At 42.3% G+C, this 15,638-nt stretch overlaps 2 protein-coding genes across 3 annotated transcripts; both read right to left on the bottom strand.

Moving 5' to 3' along the window:
* On the bottom strand, nt 1–4,398 carry LOC135493398 (vacuolar protein-sorting-associated protein 36-like). The gene is made up of 13 exons (XM_064780725.1): nt 4,207–4,398; nt 3,960–4,028; nt 3,616–3,686; nt 3,316–3,430; nt 2,984–3,064; nt 2,653–2,769; nt 2,331–2,408; nt 1,986–2,120; nt 1,709–1,774; nt 1,382–1,446; nt 942–1,026; nt 678–754; nt 1–452 (listed from the first exon to the last, which is right to left on the bottom strand). The coding sequence occupies exons 1-13, from the start codon at nt 4,378–4,380 to the stop codon at nt 356–358; spliced, it is 1,230 nt and encodes a 409-aa protein (XP_064636795.1). The 5' UTR covers nt 4,381–4,398; the 3' UTR covers nt 1–355.
* A 468-nt stretch (nt 4,399–4,866) lies between these two features.
* Nucleotides 4,867–14,532, bottom strand: LOC135493840 (PHD finger protein 14-like). 2 transcript variants are annotated; one of them, XM_064781453.1, is made up of 22 exons: nt 14,456–14,532; nt 14,094–14,222; nt 13,534–13,868; nt 13,250–13,267; nt 11,869–12,007; nt 11,543–11,646; nt 11,305–11,360; nt 10,975–11,086; nt 10,659–10,753; nt 10,280–10,463; nt 9,872–9,947; nt 9,559–9,653; nt 9,330–9,417; nt 9,011–9,117; nt 8,691–8,786; nt 8,421–8,539; nt 8,003–8,134; nt 7,618–7,747; nt 7,382–7,480; nt 6,875–7,143; nt 6,499–6,625; nt 4,867–6,383 (listed from the first exon to the last, which is right to left on the bottom strand). In XM_064781453.1, exons 1-22 carry the CDS (start codon nt 14,508–14,510, stop codon nt 5,043–5,045), a joined length of 3,906 nt encoding a protein of 1,301 aa, XP_064637523.1. In that variant the 5' UTR covers nt 14,511–14,532; the 3' UTR covers nt 4,867–5,042. The 2 variants fall into 2 exon arrangements, with proteins under 2 accessions (XP_064637523.1, XP_064637524.1); XM_064781454.1 differs by lacking the exon at nt 13,250–13,267.
* Nucleotides 14,533–15,638: the final 1,106 nt, after the last annotated feature.

The raw sequence follows: 15,638 nt of genomic DNA, 5'->3' as shown, positions 1-15,638 counted from the left end.
GTACATGTAACACACTATTTATTATTTACAAAGTCAAATAATCATCCCATAGCGATAGATCAAGTCAATTATAATCATGGTCGTCTCTGGTGTAACTATAAAAGGCAGATTTTATAAACCACTGCCAGGAGGCAGAGCACTTTCATTTCAAGTGATGTTGGCTATGAACGTCTGCAGGCGAGCTTCATTGGCATATACGTCTGTTCATCTTGTTTTGCCAATGAGAACCTTGCCACTTGCCATTTTGGTTGACAGTTTGGAAAAATATCAGAGAGAGTTAGGCAATTTCCAAGAATCACTCTGATGATTGCACAATGTGAGCACCTCCACCCGCCAGTGAGGTTTCCTGATCTATTCAGATTTTATTGCTGAGGAAGCGATTGGGATAAAACCGAAGCCCTTCCACTGATTCATCTCGACATATTTTGCCAGCTTTCTCTGTACATAACAACCTGAAAAGATTGTAAACAATGTTGTAAAAAGTAATTTTACAAATGAGAAGGAAAGATTCGACCATGGCCATTGTACTCTGTAGATAATTTGGATGAATGTTCTTGAAGATGAAGTAACACTTTTTAACACATGTATTGATAAACAGTACACTGGAAAACATGACTAGCTTGCAAGATATACAATCCTTATCTTGGGACAAACGGCTGACCAAATGTCATTCTTACCTCTCCTTGGCAAGGATCACAGACAAACCAATGACTTGAGCTAGTTCCTCAGCTGTCACTGACTGATTCTGTTCAACCTGCAAACAGAAGACCATTTTTGACATACTGTATTCTACTGTGACAGTGTGAGTGTCCATCACCAAGGCAAAAACACAGAAATGCTGTTGACATCAGAGCATTGAGATTCTTCTACATAGTTAACCCTTCATTTCTTCAATCGTACTGCAGGGCAGGGACAAAATTAAGATGGCTTGATTTACTCACACATGTTGTGGTCGTTTTGATGACTTCTTCTTCACTGTGCGTCTGTAACTGTAGCACCATCACACCACTATCAAACACTCGTAATCTGAAATAACAAAGCTTGGTCTAGTGATGCTATCTGTGTCTTTCACTGCTCACGAGATGACATCAGCAATGTTTGTAGAGGATAACCAGCCTCACAGTGATACCTTGCTCCCAACCCAAAGGTAGCCACACACCAGCCAGATCAGTACTATTGCTTTTCATCCCCCGATACTGGTGTATTGTACGCGCCGGTCACCGATCCAAAGGTTGACCGCGCTCAACGTTGCTTAACTTCCACTCTGGGGCCAACGCGCCAACCACTGGGCCATAAAGGAATTCCCTCATGGCCGGCGGGTTAAGCCGTGCCATTATACCTGGGGTACTATACAACTGGCACAATTCTAAAACATTCTTACCTAATAGGTCCCTTCAACTGTTCTAACTGTTGGCAAGCATTCACAAGATCTTCTGGCGAAAGTAACTGGAATCAAAAACAAGAGAAAAGGTCATCTTTAAGTGAAACCAGGAGCAAGGTTCATTTGAGGTAACCATTTTGAGAGAAGCACTTCACTCTCAAGTTAGCCCTTTTACTGAACCAGTCATTTTCAAACTTGTATGTGTTCCGAGTGCTTTTCCTAGGGAAGGCTACAGCCAAGTGCTGATGAAAAGCACTGAAAGTATGTCCATTGAAATACATTTGTATTCAAGCCACTCTACAGTCCTCTCAAATGCTCCACTCTCACCTCCATGCCTCTAGCTCTGTTGACACGACAGTAAACATCTGTTAGTGTTATCATTCCTCCAAGGTCCTGAAAATTGAAAGTATAAAAGAGTGAATCACACAGAGATGTGATGTCATCAGAAAACAGACATTTTATTTGAAAGACTGCTGGCACCACCTTTTGTGCATAAACCAAATCATCAATAGGTGCAATGACTACGTTTTCTACAAACCAATCTGATACTAACACAGTGAAAACACTGGTCACTAATGCTGTACTAGTCACTAATTGGGCTTACCTTAATTGGTTCTTCCAACAATGTGCACAACTGCTTTGCCAATTCCAAGTAATAGCGGGTGCCAGTACCATGTGTTTCTCGGGTGACAGGGTCTGGAATGCCCATACTCAACAGATAAGACTTGAACTTCACTGTCTGGAAGGAGACGTTTCAGTCAGTAGAAGCAGCCAAGTTGAAAGTTATCATAAGCCGACTTCAATGATGTTTTTAGGAGGATTCTTTGAGAACTACATGTAGCAGTATCTGGTGAAATTCTTGATGCTGAATGCCGCTTCTCGAGTTTGAGCCCGACTTTGAACGTCAACACTCGTGGAGTATTCATATTGTAGCCTACAGGACACCCACCTCATCATCTGAAATGTCGCCTTTCTTCTGTTTTATTCTCTCTGCGATATTCTTTGATAAATTCACCATCTCCCTTGCCTGGAATTGGAAGTGTGAGGTGAGTAAAATAACACGGAGCAGAACTTTGGTACTTGGTTTTTCTTTTGAATTGAACACCACATAGAAGAAGACTATTGGTAAATCGCCAGGTAAAAAGCCGATCAGTTTTTGAAAAAAACTGATGTCAAACTTTCATCAAACCGTACCCTGGACCTGTTCCACAACAGCTACATGGTTTTAGTGCAAAAGCTTGGTCAAGTCATCACCCAACTGTCTACTTTACCTTAGCAATGAGTTTACTCAGATCCTCGAAGGCAACCGAAATATCACGATCAGTTGCTTTATTCTTCATCTCAATATTCCGCTCTATACCCATGATACCAGTCCTTATCTGGCGGCCCTGAAAAAAACTTGAATTGATTAGATGTCAGTTTTCATTTGGGTTCAGGTTATGTGTCTCATGGATAAAGACAACCTACAAAGGGTCAACACTGGGTATAACCTCACCAAATGAATTCGTACTGGTAGGCAACTTTGTGCAGACAAAAATGGAGGTTTGATGGTTCATATATCGAGAGCGAAATCAGTTCCAGAAGTCATAGGTGTATTCTTACCTGAGTTTTCTTCTGTTCTGGGGTCGTGACAGCGTGCTCCCATCTTCTGAACTTCAATTCTTCACTGAAGCATCGGAAAAACTGAAAATGTTGACCCATGAAAACGTTGTAAGGTTAAAGTAAGTAAGATTAACCACACAACTCTCACATTAACCCTGTCACTGTTTCTTGCAGGCTGTTCTTTAGGGGGTGTCTGGGGAGAGGGTACTGAATATTTTAAATCACTACTTTTGAGAACAACTGCGGTTATCAAGCCAATTTGGTCTCTTGATATTATCAGTAATAACAAACCACTCTCCAAGCTGCTCAGTGTTTTCCTCTGTCTGACTTACCTCAATTTGTCCTGCCTCCCTAAATGATAGCCTGATATACGAGTGAGAGCTTTGTGACACGGGACCGGCTGATTTGTCTGCAGGGGACGGCTGCAGGTGAACTATGATCTTTGCACTGTAAAGAGCAACATTTCATGAAATCAAAAAAAGACATTGGCCCAACCCAGAAATGAAACATTGCCAATACCAAATAAGTAGGCCACGTAACCAGACCTATTTTTTGTCAATGAAAAAATATCCGACAGTTTACCTTAAGACAGACAGAGATGAATGAAAAGAGAGACAACAGATAAATCTCACCTTTTTGCAAACCCAGATGGCTGTTCTTCTAAGTAGATACATAACGACAATGGCAGGGCCAAGACACACCTCTGAAAGAAAGTTTTAAACATGAGACATCGGCAATCTACTAATTCTTTCTTGAAATGAAATGGAAGCATGACATACAAGTGGCAGTGGCTAAAAAGTCAAAAGCCAAACTTAAACATGATAAAACTGGTTTTTGAAACCGCTGATGTCAGTTGTGATGTACTTGCCGCGATATAAGAGTTACTCTCAGAAGATAATAGGCCTACTGTACTGACAGCCTACCATTCATTCATTGACAATGCCATTATTATTTTTTGTTCTTGACTGTGACCAACCTGATCTTTAGGATCTTTCCACATTAACCGATGAGTTGTCACCATTCCAATCCCGTTGTCAAAATGACTCTGAAATTAGAAGTTTAGAAGGCACATTACATTGATGAGCAATGCTTTATAAGTCTCCAACCAGCATGTCATGACTGACATGAGGCGGAGCACGGCATTGATGCCATGATCATGATGGTCCGGTGACGGTCCTGAATTATCGGATATTGGATGGATGGACAATAATCTAAAAACATACCTTTTCCTCTCCGTCATAGAGTCTAACCCCATGCTGTTGGACGACAAGGCTTTCTCCTTGAACCAGGTTACCATCGCACCAAGAAAATCGGTCCATTCGTGAAAAAATCGGTGTGTTTTCACATAATAAATAGTTCAATATGTGATTGTGCGTGTAAATTGATATTATGTACATGCAATGTACAGGGCAAAACGTTTCGATAAACCTCAGAGGACCAATTACAAGTTGACCGTGACTGTGCCTTGTCTTCAAAAAGGTGGCTCGGTCAGACCACACGAAACCGTACCGTGGAGGTACGCTCCAAGAGGTTTCGCCCCTTGTCCCTTCGGCCCCAAATCCTCTTGTAGGGCTTTAGCCCTCCATTACACAACTTCCTGTGGTTAGACATTCTCGATCTTCTGGGAGCACCCTCTATACCAACCCTCCTTTTATCCAAGACCCAAGCCACAGTGGAGTGGTCCCCACCAAACCATGGTCAGATATACAGCAGTGGTACAGTCTTCCAGTGGTAGTCAGAATAAAGATTTCACCCATCTATAGCTACTCAAGAGGTCAGAGGTCAAGGTTGACAAGCAAGCACCAGTGCTGACTTGTTTCGAAGGTCCCAGGTTACACCTGCAGTGTTACCACTGGAATCACAAATTGGAATCAAAACACATGTACATCAAAATGGATTTATTTTCAGACCAAGGAATGAAAGCTCCGTCTCTATGTCTAAACCAAAAGACAGTACAACCACCACACACTTACACTTCAACAGACACAACAATGTCTCTAGCCAACACTAATACTCACCACATCCCACAACAAAGAATTCAGTAAATGTAACATTTTGTTCACTCCTTTTTCGAAGTCGCCACGTCAAATTTAGGAGAGCCCTCCTTCTTGGGAGTTCTCTCCTTGGGTGTGGCCTCAATACTTGCTGCCTCCTTCTTTTTCCCACAATCCTTCACACTGGAAGCCTCATCTTTCGAATCTGGCAGCTTGTCTTTGTCATCATTTCCATGCTTACATCCTTCAACCCCCTTGTTACCGTTCCCACTCTTTCCCGAAGCCCTTGTGCTAACCCTTTCTGGCTCAGAACCCTGCGTCACCACACTCTCAGATGTTTCAGCACGTGTCGCCACCTTATCGGCTTCAGTGACCCTTGTTACAACCCTATCCATGCCTTTAGTTTTCCCATTCCCCTCCCCCTCTCCTCGTTTCTGAGTAGAACCCGCCTCCTCAGATTTACCATTCTTTCCCTTTCCAACCCCATGATTCCCAAGATCCCTGTTCACAACAATCTTCACTTCCTTACTACACATTATGCTTTTAATTTTATCCATCTTTTTCCCACTATCTTCTTCGTTAGTAACCTTCTTATCTTCCTTAGTAATCTTACCATCACCCTTCGCCAACCCCTTATCCTTAGCAACCTTCCCATCTTCCTTAACAACTGCATTGTTTTCCTTATTAGCCCTCTCTAAATCTGTGACATCATTCTTAGCAACCTTTTCATCATTCTCAAAAATCTTTCCCAATTCAACATTATCTGCCTTCTGACAACCCTCGTCTTTATCATTTTCACCCCTGAGCCCTACTATCTTAGCGCCACTCTTACAAGCACTACCACTGTCTTCTACGACCTTCAATTCTTTTTTCGCTATCTTTGTAGGTGTACGACTTCTCAAACCATCTTTACCAGGTGACACAGAAACCCTAACACCAGCTTTCGCAGGAGTCCTGTCACCAGCTTTCAGTAAAGAACCCTTGTCAACTGGGCTCCTGTCAATTTTGTCTCTCGGTTTTATTTCACCCTCATGGATTGGTGTTTGTTCTGCTTCAGTCATTGAAGGATTCAGGGAAATAGTGTCCTCTAGTTTGGCTTTCACACTGTCTTTAACTCCAGTGGCAGCTTTTCTACTGATTTTAACTTTGGTTTCAACTGTTTCTTTACAAGTTGGTTCTGTTTTAACAGCACCTTTGAGTTTTCCTGCTTTGTTTCCAGGCTCTTCCTCCTCCCCTGGTTTTTCTTCATCATCGCCACCCTTAGCTTTACATCTCGTCCTCACTCCATCAGCCTTCTTTACTCCTTTCTGTTCACTCGCCTTTCCAGTAGGAGGCGTTCTCTTCGCCTTCTTTCTCTTTGGCTTTTCATCATGAGGCACATCATCAGAATCATCGCATTTATCATTCTGGAAACATATTGAAGAAGATATTAGAAAGACCACAGTGGACTCAGGGTGCCAGTGAAGTCTAATCTTTACTGACATATACCAATGATACATGTAGTTATCCCAGCATACTTACATAATCAGAGGCCCTTCCAACAGGGTCACAAGCAGCACAATGCCATGAGTAGCCTCGTCGTTTCGGTGACTTGGTCAGTGGTGGATCCAGGCAGCCATAGTGGTAGCACAATGTGCACTCATCACATCTGAAACAAATAGAGTACCTGGTTTTGACCATTTGTTGCATTTGGGAAAGTCATCGGCAATGTCAGCCACGATGATGGCCATACAGAATATCAGATGGGACAATTTTCAAAGGGAGTGTTCCCTTGATGACTTCAAACACACAAGAAAACTGGCTCAATGACTTGAAATATATTTGTGTCACCTAGTACAATGTAGTATCGATGGCGTCAATCTTCAATTGTGATAAACACACACTTAAGCACTCTCACCTGACCATGTTGGTTGTATCTCCAGGCTTCAGGCAAATCACGCATTCCATTGGTGCCTTCAACTGTTGTGCGGCCTCAAACAAGTAACTTGGCTGCACTTGTGGTTTACGTTTCCTCTTCGGGGCAGCTGGTTTATCCCCCTCTTTACTTGTAACCATCTTCTCTTTCTTTGGAACTGCATCTTTAGGCTGCTTCTCTTTCAGGATCATCTTCTTCTTCTCAGCCTTCTGTTCTTTCTTCTCTCCATCTTTCTTCTTCTTCTCATGTGGCTACAATGAGACAAGTTGACAAATATCTAACATCTCTTGCAACTTATCCACGATGAACAACAATGACAGCATCAAGAAGCTGGCGTATATCCACGGACAATTCAAATGTGAAATCTGCACGGATGTGGCAATGAATAAGCCCAGTCAAAGTCAGAATATTTCTGGCACGTCATTAACCCATTAGCTGTTGATCACCCCCTGAAGCAAGTGTGAAACTCAGCAAGAATGAGAAACTCACCTGATCATCGTCTGAGTCTTCCTTATGTTCACTTGGTACTCGTACTCTCCTCTTTCCCTTTTGTTTGGGTTTACACGCTTCCAACAGGCCACGATACCGCTGCAATGCAAACACAGAAGATCAGACTCCTTACATCCAAAGTGTAGTCCTTATGCACTGTCCTTAGCAAAATTCAGAAATGCCGAGTGAAACGTCAAATACTTTGAGGAGGAGTGTTAAAGATTGGCAATACTAACCACTCGCTCTTCCTCTGGGGCAAACTTGGATGGCTCCTTAATCATCTCACGTAGTTTCCTTGGAGCATCTGGGTTGACACCAGGTGTGTCGGACTCCTCACTACTCGTCTTGGCACATTCAGAACACTGCCTGAAATTGTCAATATGTGGCATGATTCAACTGACCAGGTTTACGTAAAGCTTGGCGATAGCCGGCAGTGCCTGGCAATGCTACACGAAGCGTTTTCTTCAATTTTCTCTTCAACAAAAGAGGTTTCCTCCGGGCTCGATACGTCAGCACAAATCACCCCAGTATTGTCTGAAGAGGCAATAATGACCTCACATGCTCACACCTTGATATTCTTAAAACAATTTTCTCTCCTTTGAATTGATTCTTCACACTTACCATCCACATTGTTTGGTTTTTTTGGGCATCCTCGTTAGGGGAGGGTCCAGGCATCCCAGGTGGGAGTAGAGACGACACTTATCACAGCGTGCAAGCATGTGCTGGTCACTTGTCTTCTGACACAGGCTACACCTGAGGAAATAAGATCTGATTACAGGACCGCCAATACTGTGGTCAGTGAACCAAAGGTGGCATGTCGTGGGCACAACTGGGGCTTTATACTTGCCCCACCTTGACTTTCAACACGACATGGTGCTTCCTTTGTTGTTGTTTGATTATCTAACCAGTTTCGTGGTGCTCTCTTTCACACATTCAAAGACAATTTAGACCTGCCTTGTTCTGTGGTATCAATATGTGATTAAAGGTTTCTGATCTAGCTGCCCACAACAGGATGAATGGGAATAGAGTTCCAACGTACTTATGGAGTATTACGCCAATGTTAGGAGATGTTGGACTATCTTTCTTCGCAGGGTTTCTTGGAAGAGATGTCTGAACTGTTAACTTCTTCACCTTCAGCACCTCCGGAATTCCAAGACTCTGAAAACATAACCATCAAGTTACATCATTCTGATCACACGAATCAACAAAATGAGATGTTTACACTATTCAGGGGTCCGTTTGGTAACATCAGAGTCAGATCCAACATGACAAACTTTTTAATCTCTATTGTTCTCAAACATAAACCTACCTTGCCAGCCATATCTCCAAGTATCTTCCAGAAACTCTCTCCTTCACATCGCAGAGTTGTATTGGAGTTCCTCAAGCTAGTCATCTCATTTGAAAGCTGAAAAATATGCAAGAGAAGGCCGTCACTTTGATAACACTAATCGAGCTTCAGACAGCAAACGACATCTCCTGCTCCACCTGGCCTAGATGTAGGAGAGGTGAACTCTATACATCAGGTGGACTCTTCCCTGTAAACAGATTAGCTAAATGGTGACAGTCTTGGCCATCATAACAAGACGTCCCTGCCTACAATAGCTGTATTTGTCACGTATCATCTCTTACCTGGTCATATTTCGCTCGGAGTATAGCTTCTTGCTCCCTCAGCTTGGAGTGTTGCTGCTGGAGGTCGTTTGTGTGGTTTCCCATGGTGCTGATTTTGTTATTCCGCTCTGCAAATAAAAAAACATCTTACTCATAATGAAACACCTAAGATTTGTTGAGGTTTCTTTAAACATAAACTCTCATCCAACAAAACACTCCAAACAGTTGGCCCTGTTGATCATTTCTTCCAATAAAACAACCCAATTATATTGACTGTTGACAAATTCTCCGAGAACTATCCTCAAAGACGACTGATGGCTCATTCTTCTTTTCAACTTACCCACAAAATAAGTGACATACTCAACAGAGAATGCGGGAGAGACGTAACTCTTCTTACGTGTGTCCTTATTGGTTGTGGATTGGTCCACCTGAAACAGGATTGAAAGACACCATTGCTTATAAGATTATTGGAAAAGGAGTCCGAGGAACAACTGACACAGCATTATTGTATCGACTCAAGATACTGGTGAGCTAAAAATGGATATGCGATGGGTGACTGAAGCACATACCTGTGTGTTGATTCCCAACAACTCGGCTTTTCTGTTCAATCTTCGAAGGGCAGATGGACAAGACGACAGGAGGCGTGGCATCTTTTCTGTTGGTGCTGTGATAAGACATATAGCGGTTAGATCTAACAGATTCATAACATATCTGAGAAAGAGAATTACGGAAGTGTACATTGCTATAGTTTATTGACCCTAGAATTACAAATCAATACACTTCTTACTGATTCCTAATGACCATCACAGCAAGTTTGATGAGCACGTAGGTAGACTAGGAACTTGAATTGTCAGACTTGACCTTTTGACCTTGACTACTTACTCCAGCTTGGCGGTTTCTTGGCATAGTACTCGACATATTTCCGACAGTGACGCTTCAGTTTCCGTTGCACTCTTTCCTGAAAAACATGGCACACAGGATGTTCATCAAAAAGTTTGTTTCGTCCAATCATCATCATCATAGCATCATATGTGAGGTACTTCAACACAACTAGTCGCTTTTCGGAAGACTGAGATTTCCTTACAGCTCCATCTTCTTTGATCTGCGATATACCGGTACAACAATATAGGGTATGGCACACATGTACAATGTAAGTTGATAATTCCAACCACTTTTAAGATTTCCGGGTCTGAAATTAACCTAATTCTCATTTACTGCTCTGTCGACCGATGTTGACGAAATGGTTAAGGAAGAGGAATTGCCCCATCTCTCTGGGAAGTAAATACAAACCTTCTCTTTCTCATCAGAAATCTCCTGTTTGGCATAGTTTTTAATATTCCTCTGAAGAGCCAGCCAATTACATCGCTTCTTGCGAGCAATATGTTTCTCGGCATGCTGTTTGCAGTAGGCATAGAAAGGATCTGCAATGTCTTCCTCTGGGGATGCCTCGGACAACAGACCCTCTCGCTGAGCACTGGAGAAAAGCATTAGATTTCAAACTACGTACAGTACAAAATAATATAATCTAGTATGTGATCTACAGTTGCAGTTCCGTCTCCCTTTATTTACTATTGAATTGAATATTTCATCTTTATTGGGGTTGAGTCACTTGTACCAAGTTTGAAGGGCACTTTATTCTGACTTGTTCGGGATGAACACAATGTCTTACCAAGTGACGTGGAAATAAGTACGACACATTCCAGCATCGCATCCAACACAAACACCAGTCCGACTAAACTTGATGTCTTCACAGAGACTACACTCCTGAAATAGAAAAATCATTTAAACCATGCCCAAAATCATTTCAGAGGTCAACTTCCAAGTCCTTTTGGGCTCTTGAGTGCAAATGATGAGCCAATTTCTTCAAAGTTAGAACCTCAGTGGCTTTTGATGGTTCCTGATTTTTCTGTTTGATGAGACCCATCAAGACCACTGCTAAATTCTATCACGGTAAGGGGAGGTCTATAGTTTATCATCATGCTCACCTTTGCTCCCCATTTGCTGTAAGACATCTCAAACAGTGTGACCGGACTGAGCTTGTCAACGTCACCAAATGCCACTCCAGGAATGTACAGAGCACAGACAATGTGAACCCATCTGAAGCACAAAAGTGTAATTATCTATCGTACTCATACATGTAAACCAAGAACTGCTTGCATGCCTTTTATTTTCGTGTAACACACATGATCGCAAAATATATGGTCAGCAGAAACAAGCAAAAATTTGCTGAATGTCTGCCCTCAAACTTCACCCAAACGTCAAGAATTATCTCAACCTATAAACAATGAACTGAAGAAGAAATAAAGCAGACTCACTTTCCGGCATCAGTTTCCTTGAATATTCCACCCGGATTAGGGCACAACTCGCAATGCTGAAACATAATCACAGTGAATGTATTGGGTATTGATAAATGAAGTATATACATGAAAGAGTGGTCTTGTAATAAACTGTGTACATTCCTGCATTGAAGTTATATGGTGACGTAAATGACGACAGCTGGCGTATGGATGGTCACCACTTGGGTGATCATGAGGAAACTGTGACTGTACCTACCGGTTGTTCAACACCAGCCTTGCAAGCATCACAGAACCATGGTTCAGTACTTGCAGATGATTCTGTACTGGCAGCGGACTGATTCTCACTGATACCATAGCAACCTGAAGGAAAATAACAGATTTAATTTAAAGATGTTTATTCCCAAAGCCGGGTCCAGTACATTGTCTCACTCTAAAAGTAGACACTCTTTTCCTATGCCATTTTGTAATATAATGCTACACGTATGTCGTTCTGTAAAGGGAAGGACTTATGTTGGCAATGAGATGACAAGTGGCTAACCCGATGGTGCGCAAAAAGTAGTTGACCCAGCTAGCATTCTGTACCTTCATGGACGGAGACACCACACCCGTCACACTCCACGATTTCATCCTCTTCTACGCTGATGTCACCGAGACAAACTTGGCAGATGACAATCTTCAACTTCTTCCCAGGAGTGACCACTTGAGTGTATTCACCACTGATCTAGATAAGAGTAGACAGACCAATTTGAAAGTTAACAACCAACTATAGACCAAGGAGGGGCAAACAGGGGCCGAGGGCTGAAAGGGTCAGTCCCTTGGATTGTGCAGACATGAAAAACTAACATGTTGTTGCTTTTTAGAATAAGCAAGACTGACACCGTGATCAACAACGTGATTTAAGATCAGCATAAAAACTGGGAGAACTGCAACATCCACCACTGGATTACATGTACCTCCCTGGATTGGCTCAAGAAAGCCATGGTTTATACCTTCACCACCACTTCCCAGTGCACTGCTCTAACTCCCTGGTAATCCTCCCACCAGTTACCAGATGACCAGGCTACAGGAGCACGTACATTTACCATACATGCATAGAAAGTTTCAAGTCAACAGATGAGAAGCCCTAGCAGTTTAAGACACATGCCATTGTTCTTGTAAAAAGTAACGGATGAAGACGACATCACAATGACAGGTGACGACGACGACGGACACTGCGCTATTACAGGGTATGCAAGTATCCCATAAGTGCCATTCTTTCTGCGAAATAGACATAATGATATAAACACGAGTTTATCACAATGCCTTCTATCAACTGAAATCATAAACATTGTTCTACATGGCACAATCAAAAGCATAGCCATGTGCTAGTAATGCCAGTTATGAAACATCGCAAATGCCCTCAGAGAACAATTCGGACAGCGACAAAGCCTTATCACAATGCACTGGATGACATCACCAATGCCATTTTGTGTGTCCCGGTTAAGTGTTTCTCAAAAAGACTGCAATAGTATCACAGGATTCTTGCATGCACCCTGTCATAAGACTCATTGTACATCAGTGATCCAACGTGTATCGCTAAGGCCAATCAGTGGAAATGTTTAGTACATGTATATGCATACCCAGTAGCAATGCCCAGATGCTCAAACATTCAAACTTTGATACTGATGGTATCAGTAGGAGTGATAGGAATGTATTTACAAGTGAACAACAATACATCAGTAACGGCTATATTCATATTCCGAAATGCCGTCTAAAATGGTATGTAAGTATGTTCTTGGACATCTTGTTAGTCCAATAGAAGCACTGCCTGCAAAATGCACAGTCACTGCTTGTAAATCAAGGAGCTGAGTGTTAATGTGGGATCAGGAGACTTGGGAGATTAGAGGACTGGATTAGAAGAAATACCCAAACACTATACGGTAGTTATCATTTTTACAACTGCAGTGCACTTCACTATTCTTACCATAGATTTGAGGCGGTCCTGAAAAACATATCACAAGCTTTAAGTATGGTTCCTTGAACTCACGAAAATAGAGCTTCATTTTCATTATCAGTGGCGCTATTCAGTTTACACAATGGTAAAGTAAATGTATGAAAACTAACCATATGTTCAAAAGCCCTCTAAACCCTGTAAACATGGTCATGAGTGCAGTGGGTGTTATTTCATACAACTCCCCCTTAACTGCCTGATGTTTTGGACTGCATATATATTTGCATTAAATCATTGCTTTAGAATGATATAGTCACCTTGATATCCTCCTTGCGGTGTGGTACAGCCTCTCCCTTGCCAGAGGGTGTTGGAGGCTTGCTGTCTGTGCGCTGGTCTGGTGGCACATAATCTTCATCATCTTCACTATCTCCATCCCCCCACGAGATCAGCATATCTTGCGTCTTCCCACCAGGTTCAGAGCTGTCACTCTCGGTGCTGCTCTGACGGTCGTCATTGTCAGATTCATCTGAATCCTGCACAGAGTCGGATTCTGACATGTCTGATTCATCATCTTTCTCCTCTTCATCACCTTCATCACTCTCATCACTCTTCTCATCCTTCTCAGAATGGCTTCCAGCAATTACCTCTTCCTCTGAAAAATATGACCAATTTTTAAATTATCATTCAAATAAATTCCTAATTCCCAAGTGTAGTGTTGTGTAGAACTAGATCATAATGGTCAAGGAGAGTGGAAGAGCTGTTGCAAAATATTGAGTCATTCCCTTCTTTTCCCAAGTGTTTGTATTGTGACACCCCTAACATCAGAGTTATTTGCAAGACAAGAGACAAGTGCTTGAAGACCTTGTCAATTACTTACCTTCATCACTGTCAGCATTAGGATCTACCTTGAAATCACTGTCTTCTGCACTGTCATCTTCGCCAAAGTCAACTTGAAGGAGGTGTTTCTGGACAGGTTTCACACGACGCTTCTTGGGATCTCGGTCACCTGAAATAAACAATATCCTGCGATCATTTCTGCCGATCTGCTTGGAGAATGCACTTTCTTATCTAGAGAACAATGCTGTTAATGCATATCATGGTGCATGCATTGGTGAAGGGACCTGGCGAAAATAGATGATGATGACAAATGACAAATCCATGCAGAATCTGACTCGCATTTTTGACGCGGTTCAAAGTAACGCAAGCCATTAATTCTCGTCGATTAAGAATGCTAATTACGGTAAAGAAAGCCGACACTAGCGTCAACGCCGTCCGAGGCTTGTTGGCTGATCATATCTGTGGTATTGTGGAGCCTATATTCAATTCAATTCAATTTATTTCACAACTATTAAAGGACTACGGCCAAGGACTACGGCCTTGGACTACGTCAGTCCACTTGACAAATAAAATACACACAAAGACATTTAAAAAAGAAGAAAAAAATACATGTATATTGCTGTTAAAAGTATTATAAAACCATAATGAATTGTTAACACATTGTCAATGCTCCTGAAGCTGTTTGCCTTTGTTCAAAGGCCTTAGCCCTACATTTTAAAATAGCAGTGTCTAAAATAATCTTGTTGTCAGTACTAGGCCTACTCAATGTAGAAATAAAATCCATATTTGAAAACAGCTGACTGCCTTTATAAAAATTGATATCTATGAGATACTCGTCTCTTAGTTTCTTGATAGATGGACATCGTGCAAAAAAATGAAACTCGTCCTCGACTACATTAGAGCCTAGATCCTCCACGTGCCGGGACTACTAGTTATTTTCATCACTAAGAGATGGCAGCATAGACACTTGACCTGCAACGTACCAGCAACGTATGGGGTCAAAACCATAATGCCGAGAGAATTTGCACTGAATATAAAGAAAGTAAGTAGGGTTACAGGGATAAACTCGTCCCCCATTTCCCCCTGAAAATGAGGGGAATTTCCAAGTCGTTTCGCCTTTTTAGCTCAGATGGCGCCAGCTGGGGCCGGTCAAAATCATTGGCCTCCCTGAGGTTGATGAGGAAACTCGTGGAACTCTACAGGGTGGCCAGAAAGGTGTTCCCTTTCACAGTATCCCTTGTGAGGGAAAATAATTCTGGGCCGCCCAACCCTGTTCAAAGACTCCGGAGCGAAAGTGAAATACGAGGACATTACTGTTTTCCACCGCAACGGGCCTGTGTTTCCTAGCCCAACCCATGGCCAAATAGCTGGCACGGGTTGTGCAAGTTACTGAAAGGTAGAAGGAGAGGCTCGGGGAAGGCATTAATCAAACACAACACTTTGGAAATGATGTTCTTTACACATTATGAGAAGTTCCACTCCCCCCGTCCCACCCCACCCCACACACACCTCAGAATTCCCGGGTCTGGTGTCCGTTTGAAATGGACTTTGAATGATTAAAATCTGTGAATAAAGTTTGTAATCA

This window comes from Lineus longissimus, chromosome 9 (genome assembly GCF_910592395.1).
Source record: "Lineus longissimus chromosome 9, tnLinLong1.2, whole genome shotgun sequence".
In the NCBI taxonomy this organism is placed as follows: Eukaryota; Metazoa; Nemertea; class Pilidiophora; order Heteronemertea; family Lineidae; genus Lineus; species Lineus longissimus.
This window is presented reverse-complemented; position numbering and strand designations above follow the sequence as displayed.